The sequence below is a fragment of the Manacus vitellinus genome, unplaced genomic scaffold (genome assembly GCF_001715985.3).
Source record: "Manacus vitellinus isolate BGI_N305 unplaced genomic scaffold, ASM171598v3 scaffold_3_pilon, whole genome shotgun sequence".
In the NCBI taxonomy this organism is placed as follows: Eukaryota; Metazoa; Chordata; class Aves; order Passeriformes; family Pipridae; genus Manacus; species Manacus vitellinus.
Genome location: NW_021940535.1, coordinates 30,788,882 through 30,804,416, shown reverse-complemented (window position 1 = coordinate 30,804,416; position 15,535 = coordinate 30,788,882). Strand labels below are relative to the sequence as shown.

At 40.6% G+C, this 15,535-nt stretch overlaps 1 protein-coding gene across 3 annotated transcripts in view; it reads right to left on the bottom strand.

The window, feature by feature from the left end:
- SLC25A13 (solute carrier family 25 member 13) overlaps positions 1-15,535 on the bottom strand; it is a 101,713-nt gene that overhangs the window by 41,526 nt on the left and 44,652 nt on the right. For all 3 annotated transcript variants that reach the window (XM_018075499.2, XM_018075498.2, XM_018075497.2), the window contains 2 exons: positions 6,798-6,937; positions 634-780 (listed from right to left, as the gene is read on the bottom strand). In XM_018075499.2, the coding sequence (XP_017930988.1) occupies positions 634-780; positions 6,798-6,937 (287 nt within the window). The remainder of the gene's footprint in view (positions 1-633; positions 781-6,797; positions 6,938-15,535) is intronic.

Genomic DNA, 15,535 nt, shown 5'->3' with positions numbered 1-15,535 from the left:
CTGCATATAGCCAGGCTTTGCATTACTTGGAAAGTGCTGCTACAAGTTCCTCAGATTAGAAATTGTGGTCAAACCCAAATGTACCTTTTTTTAATTTCTTCAGTGAAATTGCAGAATTGCAATATTTAATTTGGTTTGTGCACTTCAAACTGATACAAAATGTACAGCCAAGTGTAACAACTACCAGTCAATATATAGTGAATGCCCTTGGGTAATGTTCTGGTTCATAAGTTGTCCCAGGTACTTGGAAATTACACTCAGGAGCTTAGAATTTACACTACAAACCAAGTTCTTTGAGAAGGATATCCTAAGTGGGATGCAATGGCGTTCTGACATACTGACACAGTCTACTATGATGGAGTGACTGCAAATAGCCAGGAAAATGCTAATTTGTAGGCCATTACTAAGGTCCATATACATGCTTTGTCTTTTTTCTCAGGAGACCAGGAACATTGAGGATATGTATTCTGTAATAAGGGTTAACTTGCATATTGTGTAGATAACAACTGCTGAACTTAAAACATCCATCCTCGAGATGGACTACATGTCACATAGAGTGGTCAAGGTACATAAAAAAGGAATCCCGCATCTGTATTCCAGGTCTTTGCCAGCTGGAATACCAGAACTACTCACAGCTACTAGACATTCTTCTACAAATGGTGTCAGCATGTGTGGCCGGATAGTGACCATAATGTCCCTGAAGTCCATAGCTGTGACTCTTCCAGACTGAGCACTGTCTCTCTGTACAAAAGCTTGTTTTGCATGTTCTAACTGTATCTCCTGAAAACATAGAGGGGAAAAAAATAGTTAAGTTCAAAACCATCATCTTAACACTTAGATTTAATATAAATAATGCAGTCTTACAAGATTTCTCATACTTAACAAAACAGGACTACATTTAATCTAATTGGATATTGTACCTCTAAGTTTTGTCCTTTTCTATCAGGAGCATATATGGTCTCCATCACTGAGCTCAATATCTAGGACAACATCATGATTTCTTTGCCTTCTGGACATTACATCGCACAATTCATTTAACTGAGAAACGGAGGACACATATCAACACCCAGTGCAGGTAATCTCCCACTCATGAGCATTAAAGTGTTCCATGATGTGCATTATCCAGTATATTGAATGTGTCACAGCAGGTCAAAATACTTTCTGTAAAAGTGCTCACTACTCCTTGAACAAGGACAATGCAATCATCAGAGACTTCCATGTAGAAACCTACTAATCTGGAAAGCATTCCCTGAAAAAGCATCCCCATTTAAAACATAAAGGTTTTTGTCTACAAAAGACACCAGCAGTTTAATTCAGAACTCCTTGTATCGTGACTGATTAAAGATCAGTTCTCAATATTTCAACAGTAGTAACGGGCATAAGCATTATCTGATAATATCATTTTGTGATTCTAATGTACCACTGAGAGAAAAGAGGAGAAAAAAAGGCATTTAATCCCTCATAGCTGTATCTTTCCTACTGTGACCTTCACCCTTTCTTCTTAAATTACTGTTAGATTACTTTTTTTTTCCCATTTAAAAGAAACAATCAAGCACAGATAGTAACTTGATAATACATGTGAACATTTTGTTCAGTTCTACAGGTTTGCAAAAAAACAGAAATATATCTTTTGGTGATGTAGTCAGAGCTCCCAGTCTGTATTTCTCAGCTGAATGGAGGAAAACAAATCATTGTCATGTCTTCCCTTTAAACTGCAAGGATTATAAAAACTTCTTCATTGGAAATATAGGGCTTAGTCCGAATACATACTCATAATCAGTTATTCAGAAAATGGAATCAGAGCAAAAATATGTCAGCAATACTAAGCAAGTCTTGTGGTGGACCATGACACTATCCAATTATTTCCATTATATTTGCAAATATATGCCTTAAAAGACATATTAATCCAGGACTCAGGCTAGTCAAGAACCACCATCATGTTGTATTCATAGTGAATATGATCTCCTGTAAGTTGATATTTGTCTTACAGCAGCCTTCAAGGAAATAAAGAGTGAAAGGCAAAAGGCAAATTCAGACAGAGTAGGATCAGACATGCCAGAGGCCTGTATCTGCCACTCCCTCCCTTCTTCTGTTCATTCAGCTCACACTGCCACTCAAACCATGATTGTCTTTTCATTTCCCTCCTGATTCCCCCAATTTTAGTCCTAATTTCTAATTAGAACACTGTACCATAACCTGAAAGGTACGATGAAAACCTCCTACTACATTAGGCAGAAGGAGGAAAGGAATGGAGGGAAAGGACTGATCTGTGCTTCACTCACAAAATTATTCAGAAATTTCTTCTTTTGATGGGAAATGCTTGTGGGGCTTATAATTTGAAGTGGTACAATTTCAGTTCTGCCACGTTTCCTTTACATTACAGACCCCTATGTGGAGGTGTTACAATTCAGCAATAATACTCACTCTGGCTGGATGCAGCCATGTAAGCTCTTACTTCAATTCATTCGAGACTATAATTTGAACAGAAATTTGGAAGTAAGCAATTTTGGAAGGTTTATGGTGGACGAGCACATGAACATGAAAAGACTTCATCAGCTTGAGGCTGGCAGTTACTTGGGAGGCAGAGAGCTCTGAAAAGGAATTAGGTATAAAAACTCTTGTATCTTAAATACTCACCACCTGGCAGGTGTTTGTTATTAAATGGAAGCATCACCAAAGAAAAAAATAAATTTTATTTAGCAAAAGGATTACATGGGAAACTCTGAATATTGCTTTCTTCACCTTCCCTCATTCAATTTGTTTTAACCACTGAAACTGCTGGCAGTTGTTATGTTAGAATCCAGCACTAAGATGCAGTAAAAAAACCTGTACACCATTTGCAAAAGTCCAATCTGTTACCATCCCTGTAGACCCATCAGTGAGTCTGGAGGTATGTATACCATTGGTGGGACTTTGGCTGACAGCGACGTCTCAGCCACAGAACAAAGCAGGGCTTACGCTCCAAAGAGATACATCAAGTGCATGTTTCTTGTCATCACCTAGCTAATTGCAAAAAGGCTACTAGTACTACAGTTGAGCACTAGCACTAGAAAGAATTATCCCGCTTGGTTAAAACACCTGGTCAAGGACTCAGTGCTGCCATTTGCTCATCTTTGTCAGCCAGAAAAAAACCCATTTAGCTGCAGACAGACAGCAAGACAAAACCCTGAATGGGATGATGTCAGTCTTCTGGAACTCCCTATTCACACCTCCTTAGTTCAGAATGTAAGTTCCAGTTCAAAATGGTTTAAGCATACTGCAAATAGATAGAGAAGATTGATACCACCTTCTCAGAAAGATAGAGACCTTCTAGGCTACAATTATTTTGACCAGTGCTACATGTTTTCCACTTACATCAAGTGGAAAGAAGCACAGGGATCTTCAGCCACCTGACATTGCCAAACCATGACCATGGATGGCAGCATGGCATACAAGAACGTGCAGACCATTACATTGTAACACAGTCTCAAAACTAAATTTCACCTATAAAGTCTGTCACAAACAAACCAGACATGCCACTTTTCTAATCATTGCACAATGCATAACAATGCACTAAACTCCTTGAAGTGTTTACCTCAAAAGAAAGGCTATCCCCTCAGTCTCCACACCTGAATGCTGAGATAACTCACAGCACGACTAACTACATTTCAAAATGAGGCTCAGTAGCTGCCAGCAATTTATCCTGGAATTCTTTATGAGATGTTTGTAACATCACCTGTGTTGGGTGTATGCAGCTAATATAAAAAATACCACCTTAAAAATGAACTGAAAAACAATAAAGCAAAGCTGTAGTCTTCAGAGTTGCTATCTGAGTTGCAATAATTTTTATTATTTCACCTATTTCGGTCCCTTATTGTTTACCTAGACAAATAAAGGTTTAAAGAAACACAATCCTCATTACTTTGCAATACAAATCACACATCCTAAAGAACCTTCTCTGACTAGACTTTCTGTAAACTTAGATATACATAGAAAATGAGCTTCTTCCTTGATGTTGGAAGTCTAGAATTCTCCCAAGTAGCATATGATTTTGTGAAAAATCAACTTGTACATCATGGCAGGCACACTGGCACTAGAATTTTAATGAAATTATATCCTATCTAGAGATTTCACCTCAGCTTCCACTTACAGCTCATTAAAAGCTTCTTTACTTTCCACTTAGGTAGAAATTTATGTTTGCATTCCATCCCAATGGATCTACAAGCCACCAGATACAGCACAATCCTTGCCATTGGAGCAGATCCCAGGGTTCAATTACAGAGAGTACTACTTCATCAACTAATACGCTGGGTATAAATGAATTCCCAGACAATGTGGAAATGGATTTACCAGGCCCACATATAAGCATATGTTAAAATTCATCCTGTGGAATAGATTCTACATGCCAAGAAAGGGGCTGATGTTGCTCTTCATAAGGTAGACTTGCCAATTAAGTGATGATGGAACATGACCATATTCAAACAGATGTGATGGATATATACTGGAGATATATGAGCTAATTTTAAGCTAGTAAAATGAGAAGCAGGGTAAAACAACACACCTTGAGCTCTAACTTGATGCAAATAGATTGTTAACTGTATTAGAGCCAAGGAATTTGGAGGCTATACTTTCAGGCATTTCAGTTACTGCAGACAGAAAAAGTGCTGGCACGATATAAATATTCAGCATCCCATATAAACTCCTCTTATTTAAAGCCACAAGAGATCCATCTCGTGCATGGATAAAATATACTAATGTTATTTTCCAAGTACCTTCAGCATTGCCAGAAGTGATGATTAGCTCAAATGCTGTGACAGATATCAAACATGAATGCAAAAGAATTTGAATCTAGCTAGATTATTACATTAAAATTTGCAAACTGCATTGTACTTACAAAGCAGTACCTGAAGCACCATACAGAACCATCAGGTCCACGTTAAGTGCAATGTAAGTGCATTCACACATCAGGAATGCAGAAAGGTAATTTGATATCCACTGTGGTCTCCTGTTGTCTAAGGTCCAAGGTCTAGACACCTGATCAAGAAGACTGACTCACGCACAGGCAGAAGGAAAGGCTGAATACCAAAGGTTACAGAGCTTAAAGAAGATTTCTATGCCTGTGAACACTAACTCTCCAGATTGTGCTGAGAACCATTTCTGTGCCCAAACTTCTGCATCTATAATAAATCAGCAGAGAAACTTATGTGATTCAAAGATTTACAGGTCTAGAAAGTGAGTAACAGATGTACCCAGTTACTGGGACTGACTGAGCATCCTAATAGACTGTACTGATAGCGGGAAGCTTCAGTCTTAGGAGAATTAATTTATTTGAAAGTCCTTACTTTCTGCACCAATGTTGAGAGTATCTTTATTAGCAGCCTTTGAACTTATCCTAAGTGTATCCCACTTCTCTAGAGGACACTCAGAATCATCATCCTCATTCTCCAGTGTTCTTCCTCCCTCTTTCTTGTCCTACATGGATCATCACCAAAAGGGCTGTCTGGCTTATGAGGACCACTGACATGCTCCAACACAACCTTTCACTCTGCCCTGAAACTAGCTAAGATTCACTTTTGCAGTAGAGCCAGTTTAAAAAAAAAAAAAAAGGAGGCAGTGGCAAGACGCACCAAAATGAAATACAACTATCCCCAAAATATGATCACATCCAAAAAAATCCTTTCAGATAGTAGAAAGGAACAGCCCTCCACAGGATGAGAGAGCCTAGTAGTTAGGACTCATCTCCAAAGCTAGAAAGCTAGAAAGATATTATAATTCCTTATTCTGTCAGAAAACTGGTCTGTGCCTTAGCTACTTAGGAGTTACAATAGTCAGTACAAAACCTGGGGGAATACAATTTCATCATATGATACCTGACGTCCTCTTCATACAAAGTTAATTAGGCTCTGTTCTACAAAGTCAATTTGAAACATTTGTCTCAATAGCATTATCTTAATTATTCTTCATCAAAATGATACCACCTCCTACTGTGAACTAACATACTTGTGTAAACAAGAAAAAAAAGAAACGTTGCAATCTTGAAGCAGGTTTCCATTTGAAAACTCTCTAGTGTAAATACTAATACAGGCATTAAATATTCAGGAGGCATTCAAATAAAAACTCACGTGTTTCACCACTTCAAGGATTACTCTTCCTACCAAAAACTACTTTTAACAGTACCACTGAAATACAGATAATGTTTATTTTTTTATTAGCATAATATTTTACTTCCTGTAACATCCACAAGTATGAACAGCAAAGAATTCCTTGCAAAAAATAGTATTCTCTTCTCTATATAGCACAAGCAAACTATGTAGCATTGCCCTATCTGAGAGTGTGTGGAAATGGCTTGCAACAAAACATTTTTATTGGATATCATCTCTGAATTAAATACATATTTGGTAAACATGCTGTTTACAGACAAAAGTACTTAATACTAGTCTAGCAGGTGAATTCAAAATGTTCAGCAACATTCTTTGACTCATGGATTTAAATAAACAGGAGATTTTCAGACATAAAAGCCTAGGTTTTTAATTTCATGTCTCTGTCTACACAACAGTGTAGAAAAAAATCACCTTCTGCATTCAGGTGCTAAAAACAAAGGAAAAGGAGAAAACCTGCGCTAGCCTGAATCACCAATTTTACCAATAGCATATCCTATTTATCAACATACTATACAAGTCCAGCAGTCTGACTGTAGAAGCCTCCACTTGGTCTATATTTCAACTTTCCTAACAGCATGGTATTTGGCAAGTTCGCAAATACTTTGATTCTTGCATCCTTCTTATTACTCTTGACAAACTGTATTGTATTAGACCCACCAGTAAAAACTGAGTGAACTCCGCATATGTTAGGTGTCTTTTTCTATCCTTTCCAAAATGCAGCTGTACGAACTCTGAATTCCAGTTAAAAGGAATGTGCTGATGAATTGTGGTCTGGCCAAAAACTTGCTTAGCATCCTCTGGGAAGAAAAGAAAAATGTTTATTTAATAATAAAATAAAACAACAATAGAGACAAGCATATAAACAAACATGATATTTTGTAACAGGAAAGCAATACTATTCTTATAAATTACTAACATATTGTGAAGTAAACTTAAGTTTTTTTGTTTACCAAAACCATCATCCTCACAAATAGTTTCCAAATAATCTTTTTATTTGTGAAGTTTTATACACACAGCATTTGATTAGAAGAAATGCAGATATTTCAAGTTTCAAAGTCAAGCAAGAAAAGATTAAAATTAAAAGACAATTTATAAAAAGATGACTAAAGCTAGTCGATTTTCATCATAATCTTTTCAAGCTCCTAACAATGAAAGTTTTGTGTCACTATAATTCAGGCTTTTGAATTACTCTGAGCTCTCATGATTCAAACAAATCAACTTTATTTCAATTATTTCAAGATCTACTTTTCTGTAGTTAGTTACAGGAGCAGTGACATGCAGGACAGGGGATGGAGGAGACATGGCAGGCAGGAAGAAAAACTTATCATCACCTCCAGCACTAAGCAGACTTTAACCCTAAATATCTTCTACAAGGAGGGGGGCAGTGCGACAAGTATGTTTGATCATACCTAAATGCAAGCTTCAAAGTTTAGTTCAGGTTAGTAGTCACAGCTGGTTTATAAAACACTCTGCAGACTGGTAATACTCAGCAGTTTTGGTGAAGAAGAAACTATTTGATACACACCAAGCTCTACAGTAGTAAGGACCATACATTGTGTATATTTAACTAATGAAAACAACAATAAGATAGCAATGAGATCTGAGGAAGTACTTGTCTCAAATGACAGTGCCCACTTGTCTCAGTCAAAAATATAGGGCAAAGATATCTTCCAAAGACAAGCTCAAGGCCAGAGGTTCCCAGCTGCTATACACCTTCCTAATTGCTGTACGACTCCTCCAGCAACACGAGCCAAGAGCCAGTTCTTGTCTCCTGCTAGTTCCTGTGGGCACAGAGAGCTGGTTCCCATGAGACACTCCCTACCCACAGGCTGGGCCAAGAGCTGGTCTGTTTCCTTCACACTTCGTGGAAGAAAGACCAGGAGTCCAAACCACGAGCTCCTGTCTGTCTCTGTGAGCAGTAGAGCTGCAAGACAGTTCCCAAGCATGGTTGGTGCCTGGGGTTGAGAAAATCAGCACAGCTTTGTGCTTGCCTGTGTGCAGAACAAGCTGGGAGCCACCTTGCTGGAGCCAGTCTCTGACTGGGAGCCACCTTCCAGTTCATATTAGTGCCACAAGCAAAGGTGGGAACTGACTCCTTGGGGCCAAGAGGCACCTCTCCTGCACACATGGAGTTCTGGCTTCTCATTCAGTCCATGCCAGCCAGGCACAGCAGCTCTGCTGACCCGGGAAACCCAACCAGTGTGGAATCCCCCATTTTAAGCAAGAAAGCAGGAAAAAGTGAGAGCAAAGTGGCACAGCTGAGAGCCAGGAAGATCTCAGGAAGAGTCCACATGAATGAAGAAAAAACGGTCCCAAGGAAATGAAAGGGGCAGGTGTCCTGTTGCACAGCCTCTAATGCCCTGCAGTTGGTGTTACCCACAGGGACAGCTTGTCCTAAAGCAAGAAGGCTTTACAGAGAGAGCAGAGACGAAAGTGCAGACATCTTCCCATCTCTCAACATAGTCAATAGTTTCACCTTTACAAATACAGCACCCACCGATCCCAGCGAATCAGTGGTGAAAGAGCAAGTTGGATTTAACTTACAAACAGAAAGACTGACCCCAGTTAGCCTCAAATTCATAAAACTCATAACTTCAAGTCTTAATGTACTATGAGAATTTTCTCCCAGCAAAGTCAGTGCCCCCAGGACAGCCTCATTGTTCATTTGTATCTTCAAGCCCCATCCCAACCAGCTTGGATCTTGTCTGCCAGCATTCTCCAGGAGCAAAATTCTGCTCTCAAGGCAGTGGGAGGGAAAGTCTATTTGTTCAGGGTGAGGTCCTATCCTTCCACTTGAAGTCTTCCATTTAGGATGTTTCCCCCTGACACAGCTTGAGGCACCTTGCCACATGTCATTGAAGATCAAACTGCTTTCTGCCAGATTTTCTACAAAGAAGGCAACGGCAACCAGCATGAAGAAAATAGCCTGTCTTGCCAGTAAACAAGAGGAAATAAAGATTGTCTCTTCCTGGTAGTAACCACTCTGCTTTTCAGAGGAAAAAAGATATTCCCAAAACATCTCTGTCACCTGTCTCTACACAGAAATCAGATGCTCATCTTCTTCCTCTTTCCCTCTCATCCCACCTTCAGAATTTCCCCAGAGCAAGACACTGATATTGTGTGGATTAGATTAGGAATCCATCACCATTAACCAAAAGCTATGTTTGGTTGGACTCCAGACTTGCCTCTGTTAAGAGAAAAAAAGGCGCATTCTTACCTGATGTAAGGTAAGAGAGAGGAAAACCTTAGCTAGTATAAAAGTAGTCTCAAACTCCTTTTGATGCAGCCAGGCTCCACACAATCTTTACTTCAACTTGTTAACATATGAAAGTTGCAGAGTGTCCTTTGATTATGCCACTGTAATTTTATTTTAGTTTGTTATCATACATTAGCCACCTTAAAGGAACAATGCATCTTGCTCCCCCAGCTCTATGTCTTGTAAACCCTCTTTGGTTGGGGTCTTAATGAAATACTCCAGTTCAAGAAAATCAAACACAGAATCATAGAATGGTTTGGGTTAGAAAGGACCTTAAAGACCATCCCATTCCAATTCCTCTGCCATGGGCAGGGACACCTTTCACTAGACCAGGTTGCTCAAAGCTCCATCCAACCTATCCTTGAACACCTCTAGGAATGGTGCATCCACAACTTCTCTGGGTAACCTGTCCCAGGGTCTTACCACCCTCACAGTAAAGAATTTCTTCCTAACATCTAATCTAAACCTACTCTCTTTCAGTTTATAAACATTCCCCCTTGTCCCATCACTACATGCCCTTGTAAAAAGTCCCTCTCCCTCTTTCTTATAGGTTCCCTTCAGGGACTGGAAAGCTGCAGTTAGGTCACCCTGAAGCCTTTTCTTTTCCAGGCTGAACAATCCCAATTCTCGTAGGAGATGTGCTCTGTCCCTCTAATCATCTTGTTGTCCCTCCTCTGGACTCAGTCCAACAAGTCTATGTCCTTCCTGTGCTGGGGACCGCAAAGATGGATGCAGCACTGCAGGTGGGGTCCCACCAGAGTGGGCAGAATCACCTCCCTCAACCTCCTGACCACATTGCCGATGACGCACCCCTGGATACAGCTGGCTTTCTGGGCTGCAGACACACATTGCTGGCTCATGTCCAAACATCAAGTGAAAAGAATGGCAGTTTCAGACTAAATACGATGTTTAATTATTGGCATTATAAATGGCAAAGGAACCCACAGCAATGAAACTAAAAACCTCATCCAGCCAATTAGGAGTATAGTAAGGTCTATATCCAGGCCATTTGCATTTCCTTGTCTGTTTCAGAGATTAAAGGCTACAAGCATGCCTCAGAAGTTCATGAAAGTACAAATACCCTCCAAACAGCCCAAGCCAGAGATGCACACTTAATTTTTGCTATGACTGGGAAAACACAGACTACCACATTAGTGTAGATATAGTCAGAGAACTCCACATGCTACTTGATGTTTTCACAATCATACTGTATATTGATGTCAATATGACTTGGCAACTAATACCAGATGCTTTTCTGACAGAGTGTATGTTTGATTATACAGTGCAGGTAGCTGACTGGAAGACTGCCTACTGTGCTTCTACTGATTCTTTGATGGCATGAGACGTGGTATCCTGTTTGCCACTGCCTTTTTACACATACCCTGTACTTCCTTTTTGCACTTATTTATGGTTCACAAACTCCTATGCTCAGTGAACAAACTCACATATGCTCAGTGAACAGTGTTTTTCCGTCTTTCCTTGCTAGGTCTCATCATCCATTCATCTACCACAATGTCACTGTCTCAAGTCTCATCTGTAGTCAGATTGCCCAATTCAGACAATAAAGACCATTCATTCATACCCCATGAACAAATCTGAAGTGTTTAGCCTGTGATTTAACCCTCAAAAGGTATCCAAATACATACCAGAAGTCATTCAAAGTTATTGTTCAGTTCTAACAGTATCATCTCCTAATCATCTAAGTCCAGTATTAAACAAAAAATGGACAAATAAAAATGTATTTTTGCCTTAAACCTGCAGCTGAAGTTCCACAGCTACCCATAAGTCACTTAAAACAGCAAAACAGAGAAGCTGCAGTGTGCTCCAGTAGCCAGGAGTTATTACATCTTTTTTAAAGGAACCTGTCTCAGAGAGCTACGGAACAATTTGTGATGAAAAGGACATCTGATTGCTATTAGAGCAACCAGCCAATTAGATCAGGTTAATTAGGGCCATGGCCAGTTGAGGTTTGAATATCCCCTCAATAATCTCTGACCCAGAAGACCAGGGTAAAGGAATGTCAGAAGGAAGATTTTCCCTTGGTCAAGGCGGATTGGGTTAGAGAACACCTAGGCAGACTTGACATGTTCATGGGCCCTAACGGGATGAATCCATGAGTGCTGAGGGAGCTGTGAGCTGACACCATAGCTAGGCTGCTCATTATCATCTTGGAAAGATTTTGATGATCAGAAGAGATGCCTGGAAGAAAGCAAATGTCAGCCCAGTCTTCAAAAAGGGCAGGAAGGAGGACCTAGGGAACTACCAGCCAGTCAGCCTCACCTCAATCCCTGGAAAGGTGATGGAGCACCTCACTCTGAGGCTATCTCTATCCACATGGATGATGTGGTCAACATGGATTCACTAAAGGTAAATCATGCTTGACCAACCTGATGGTTGGTGAAACAACTACCTGGACAGATGAGGGGAGAGCAGTGGATATTGTCTTCCGTGACTTCAGCAAGGCTTTCGACACTGTCTCACAACATCCTCATAGACAATCTGAGGAAGGGTAGACTGGATGGGTGGATAGTGAGGTGGATTGAGAACTGGATGAATGTTAAGTCCCCAGAGGGTCATAATCAGTGGCACAGGGTCTAGTTGGAGGCTTGTCACTGGTGGGGTACCCCAAGATTCAATACTGGAGCCAGTATTGTTTAACTTGTTCATCAATCACTTGAATGAAGGCGTAGATGCCTCCTTAGCAAGTTCCCTGACAACACAACGCTGTGAGGAGTGGCCAATACCCCAGAAGGTTGTGCTGCCCATCAGAAGAACTTAGACAGGTTGGAGAGATGGACAGAGAACTGTCTGAAATTCAACAAAGGCAAATGCAGGGTCTTGCACCTGGGGAGGGATAACCCTGGGCACCAGGACAGGCTAGGAGATGACCTGCTGGAAAGCAGCTCTACAAAGAAGGACCTAGGTGTCCTGGTGGACAAGCTGTCCATGAGCCACCAGTGTGCCTTTGTGGCCAAGACCAACAATATCCTAGGGTGCATTAGGAAGAGCACTGCCAGCAGGTCGGGGGAGGTGATCCTGCCCCTCTACTCAGCCCCAGCGATGCCGCATCTGGAGTGCTGTGACCAGTTCTGGGCTCCTTGGTAAAAGAGAGACACTACTGGAGAGGGTTCCGTGGAGGGCTACAACAATAATTAGGGACTGGAGCACCTCTCTTACAAAGATGGGCTGAGGGAGCTGGGTCTGTTCAGCCTCCAGAAGAGAAGACTGAGAGGGGACCTTATCAATGCAAGTATCTTAAGGGAGGGTATCAAGAGGATGGAGCCAGGCTCTTCCCAGTGGTGCCAAGCAATGGGACAAGAGGCAACGGCCAGAAAATGATGCCCAGGAAGTTCCACTTGAATATGAGGAAGAACTTTATTGTGTGGGTGTCATGGTTTGAGAGCCCTAAAAATTTAATTCCCTATCTTCAAACCCCCTCAAACATCTCAACTCAATGTGAGATGGTTTTTTCCAGACAACCACACGAGACTTAAAATGGGGAAAGGGAATATATTACGACTGTACACATAAATATTATAATACATTACACACATGATCTCAACTATCTCTACTATGATAGATCAGTATTTACAATGGATCAGATCTCTTCTCCCCTCCAAATAAAAGTCCAGGAGGGAAGAAGGAAAGGTCCTGCTGCTCTCCTACCCCTGCAGCCATCTCACATTGAGTTGAGATGTTTGAGGGGGTTTGAAGATAGGGACTTAAATTTTTAGGGCTCTCAAACCATGACAGTGGGTGACTGAGCACTGAACAGATTGCCCAGAGAGGTTGTGGTGTCTCCCTCACTGGAAATATTCAAGAACTCTCTGGACACAATTCTGTGCCGTGTGCTCCAGGATGGCCTGATTGAGCAGGGAGGTTGGACAAGGTGACCCACTGTGGTTCCTTCCAACTTTACCCATTCTGTGATTCTGTGAGCACCTCCAAGGACGGAGATTCCACAACTGTGGAACTGGGCAACTGCGCGACACTAAAGCAGTATTTAATCAAAATATCTCATAAATGGAAGCTTTAAAATACATTTTAAAACACTTTTTAATTGCTTTAGTTTTAAAAAGGCAAAATGTTAATGCTTTAGTGTCAAGAGCCGTAACAGCACAACAAAAAATCTAAAACTAGAAAAAATTACAACCATTTGTGTGTTTGCGTTGGTTGAACCAGAGCTGTCAGAAAACAAAACAAACAACAGATATTGAAGATTTTAAATATTCATTTTTAGAAATCCATGCCATCACTTTTATCAATCTTTAAAAGAAAAATCAACTTTGAAACTCAAATTTAAAATAAATTGCAAGGTTCTAAAACAAATAATTGTCTCTCCCTGCATGGTCTCTAACTAAGAAATAGCTACCTTGTCATTTATTTCTGATCACTGTATGAAAGAGTTGTTCTGTTTTCCCTCCAGGTGAACTGCCTGCTGATTTACAGTGGGGATTTTTGGTCCTTTAAGTCTTGGGGACTTTCTTCTCTGCAGTGTACTGATGTGTATGTTTAAATGCTTACTGTACAACCAACCATACTGCATTCAAATTTCCATTCCTGTGATTCCATTTCATTTTCATTCTTATGACATTCCATTTCCTGTGATTAAGAAGTATAATAGAAATAAAGCATGCTTTGGAATAACTACAGACACTCTTGACACAAGCACCATCAATATTCCCCAAATGAAATCTGGATTTATAAATATTAAATTTTAAAAGGAAAAAACTAAAAATCCCACTGTATTTTACATTTATGAAAAGTCAATTGACAGAACAAGCTAGTAAAATCTTTACTGAGTACAATCCATAAATATCTGGCATATAAAATCTGAAATTTTTTCAAACTATTTATTCCTGCAAGGATATATATTTTTCACACAGTGTCATCAAGTCCAGTAAAGTTAATACAATCCCAACACAATCTCAAAAATTTCATGATCATATACAAAAATCCCACTGACCTTACAAAATAGCTGCAAAATTTTTGCAAAAATGCTGTCATCCTCAGCTCTATTTTATAGATGTTCCATACATTTTTTATTTGTAACTCCTTTACACAATTAAATTATCTGAACATGGTATAGAAAACCTGTGCCAAAACCCTGGGCCTTGAGAAAAAAATGAGATTATCCTGATGATATTTGTAATAACAGCTTCTGTGAAGAACACAAGCTATCTCCTGCAAAGAGGAAAACAATTTTGCTTTGATAAGAGTAGCTGTTTCAACATTATGACTAGAAAACCCCAGTCCTTTGCCAACTACCAAGCAAGACCTCACCTAAAGCCCAGAGAAGATGAGGATAGAATGATTTCCACAGGCTTTGGTCCTCACTGACCACATGAAACAACTCCACATTCTCCATAAGCTCCATGACCCTGAGTGCACCACCAGGTTCTGCAACCTCTTTCCCATGACTCAGGCACACGCACAAGGGATAAGGGGCCAGGCAAAGCGTTGCAGGAGAAAGAGGTGAGAGAAGCCTCATCTCAGCTCCTTTATCCCTCTTGCTTGAGGCTTGCTGTAGGGATGCCTGCACCTTGGTGATTCTAACCCCATGACCTAACTTCCCAGCCTTACCTCAGATCTGCCTCATCCCTATGGACTTGTCTGGCTGACCCTGGTCACTGTCACCAGACCTGCTTTTCTGTCTGTGCTCAAGTAGTGTGGGACTGTACCCTTCATTAGTGAGAGCTGTGCCCATGTCCCAGCCTCCTGGCACCCACACTCAGCTCAGCATCACCAGCCTGGTGGACCAGCTCTTGCTGCTTCTGGAAACAATAAAATCACAGAATCTTAGAATATCCTGAGTTGGATGGGACCCACAACAATGAGTGAAGTCTATCTCCTGGCCCTGCACAGGACACCCCAAGAGTCACACCATGTGCCCAAGAGCATTGTCCAAATGCTTCTTTAACTCTATCAGGCTTTGGTGCTGTGACCACTACCTTAGAGGGTCTGTTCCAGTACCCAGCCATGCTCTGAGTGAAGAACCTTTTTCTATAATCTGACTTAAATCTCCCCTAACACAGCTTCATAACATTCCCTACGGTACTCCAGCTCAGGACACTGGGACCCTCTTAGCCCATCACTGGTGTTGAAGACAGAGGCAAAGAAAGTATTAAACATCTGTGCC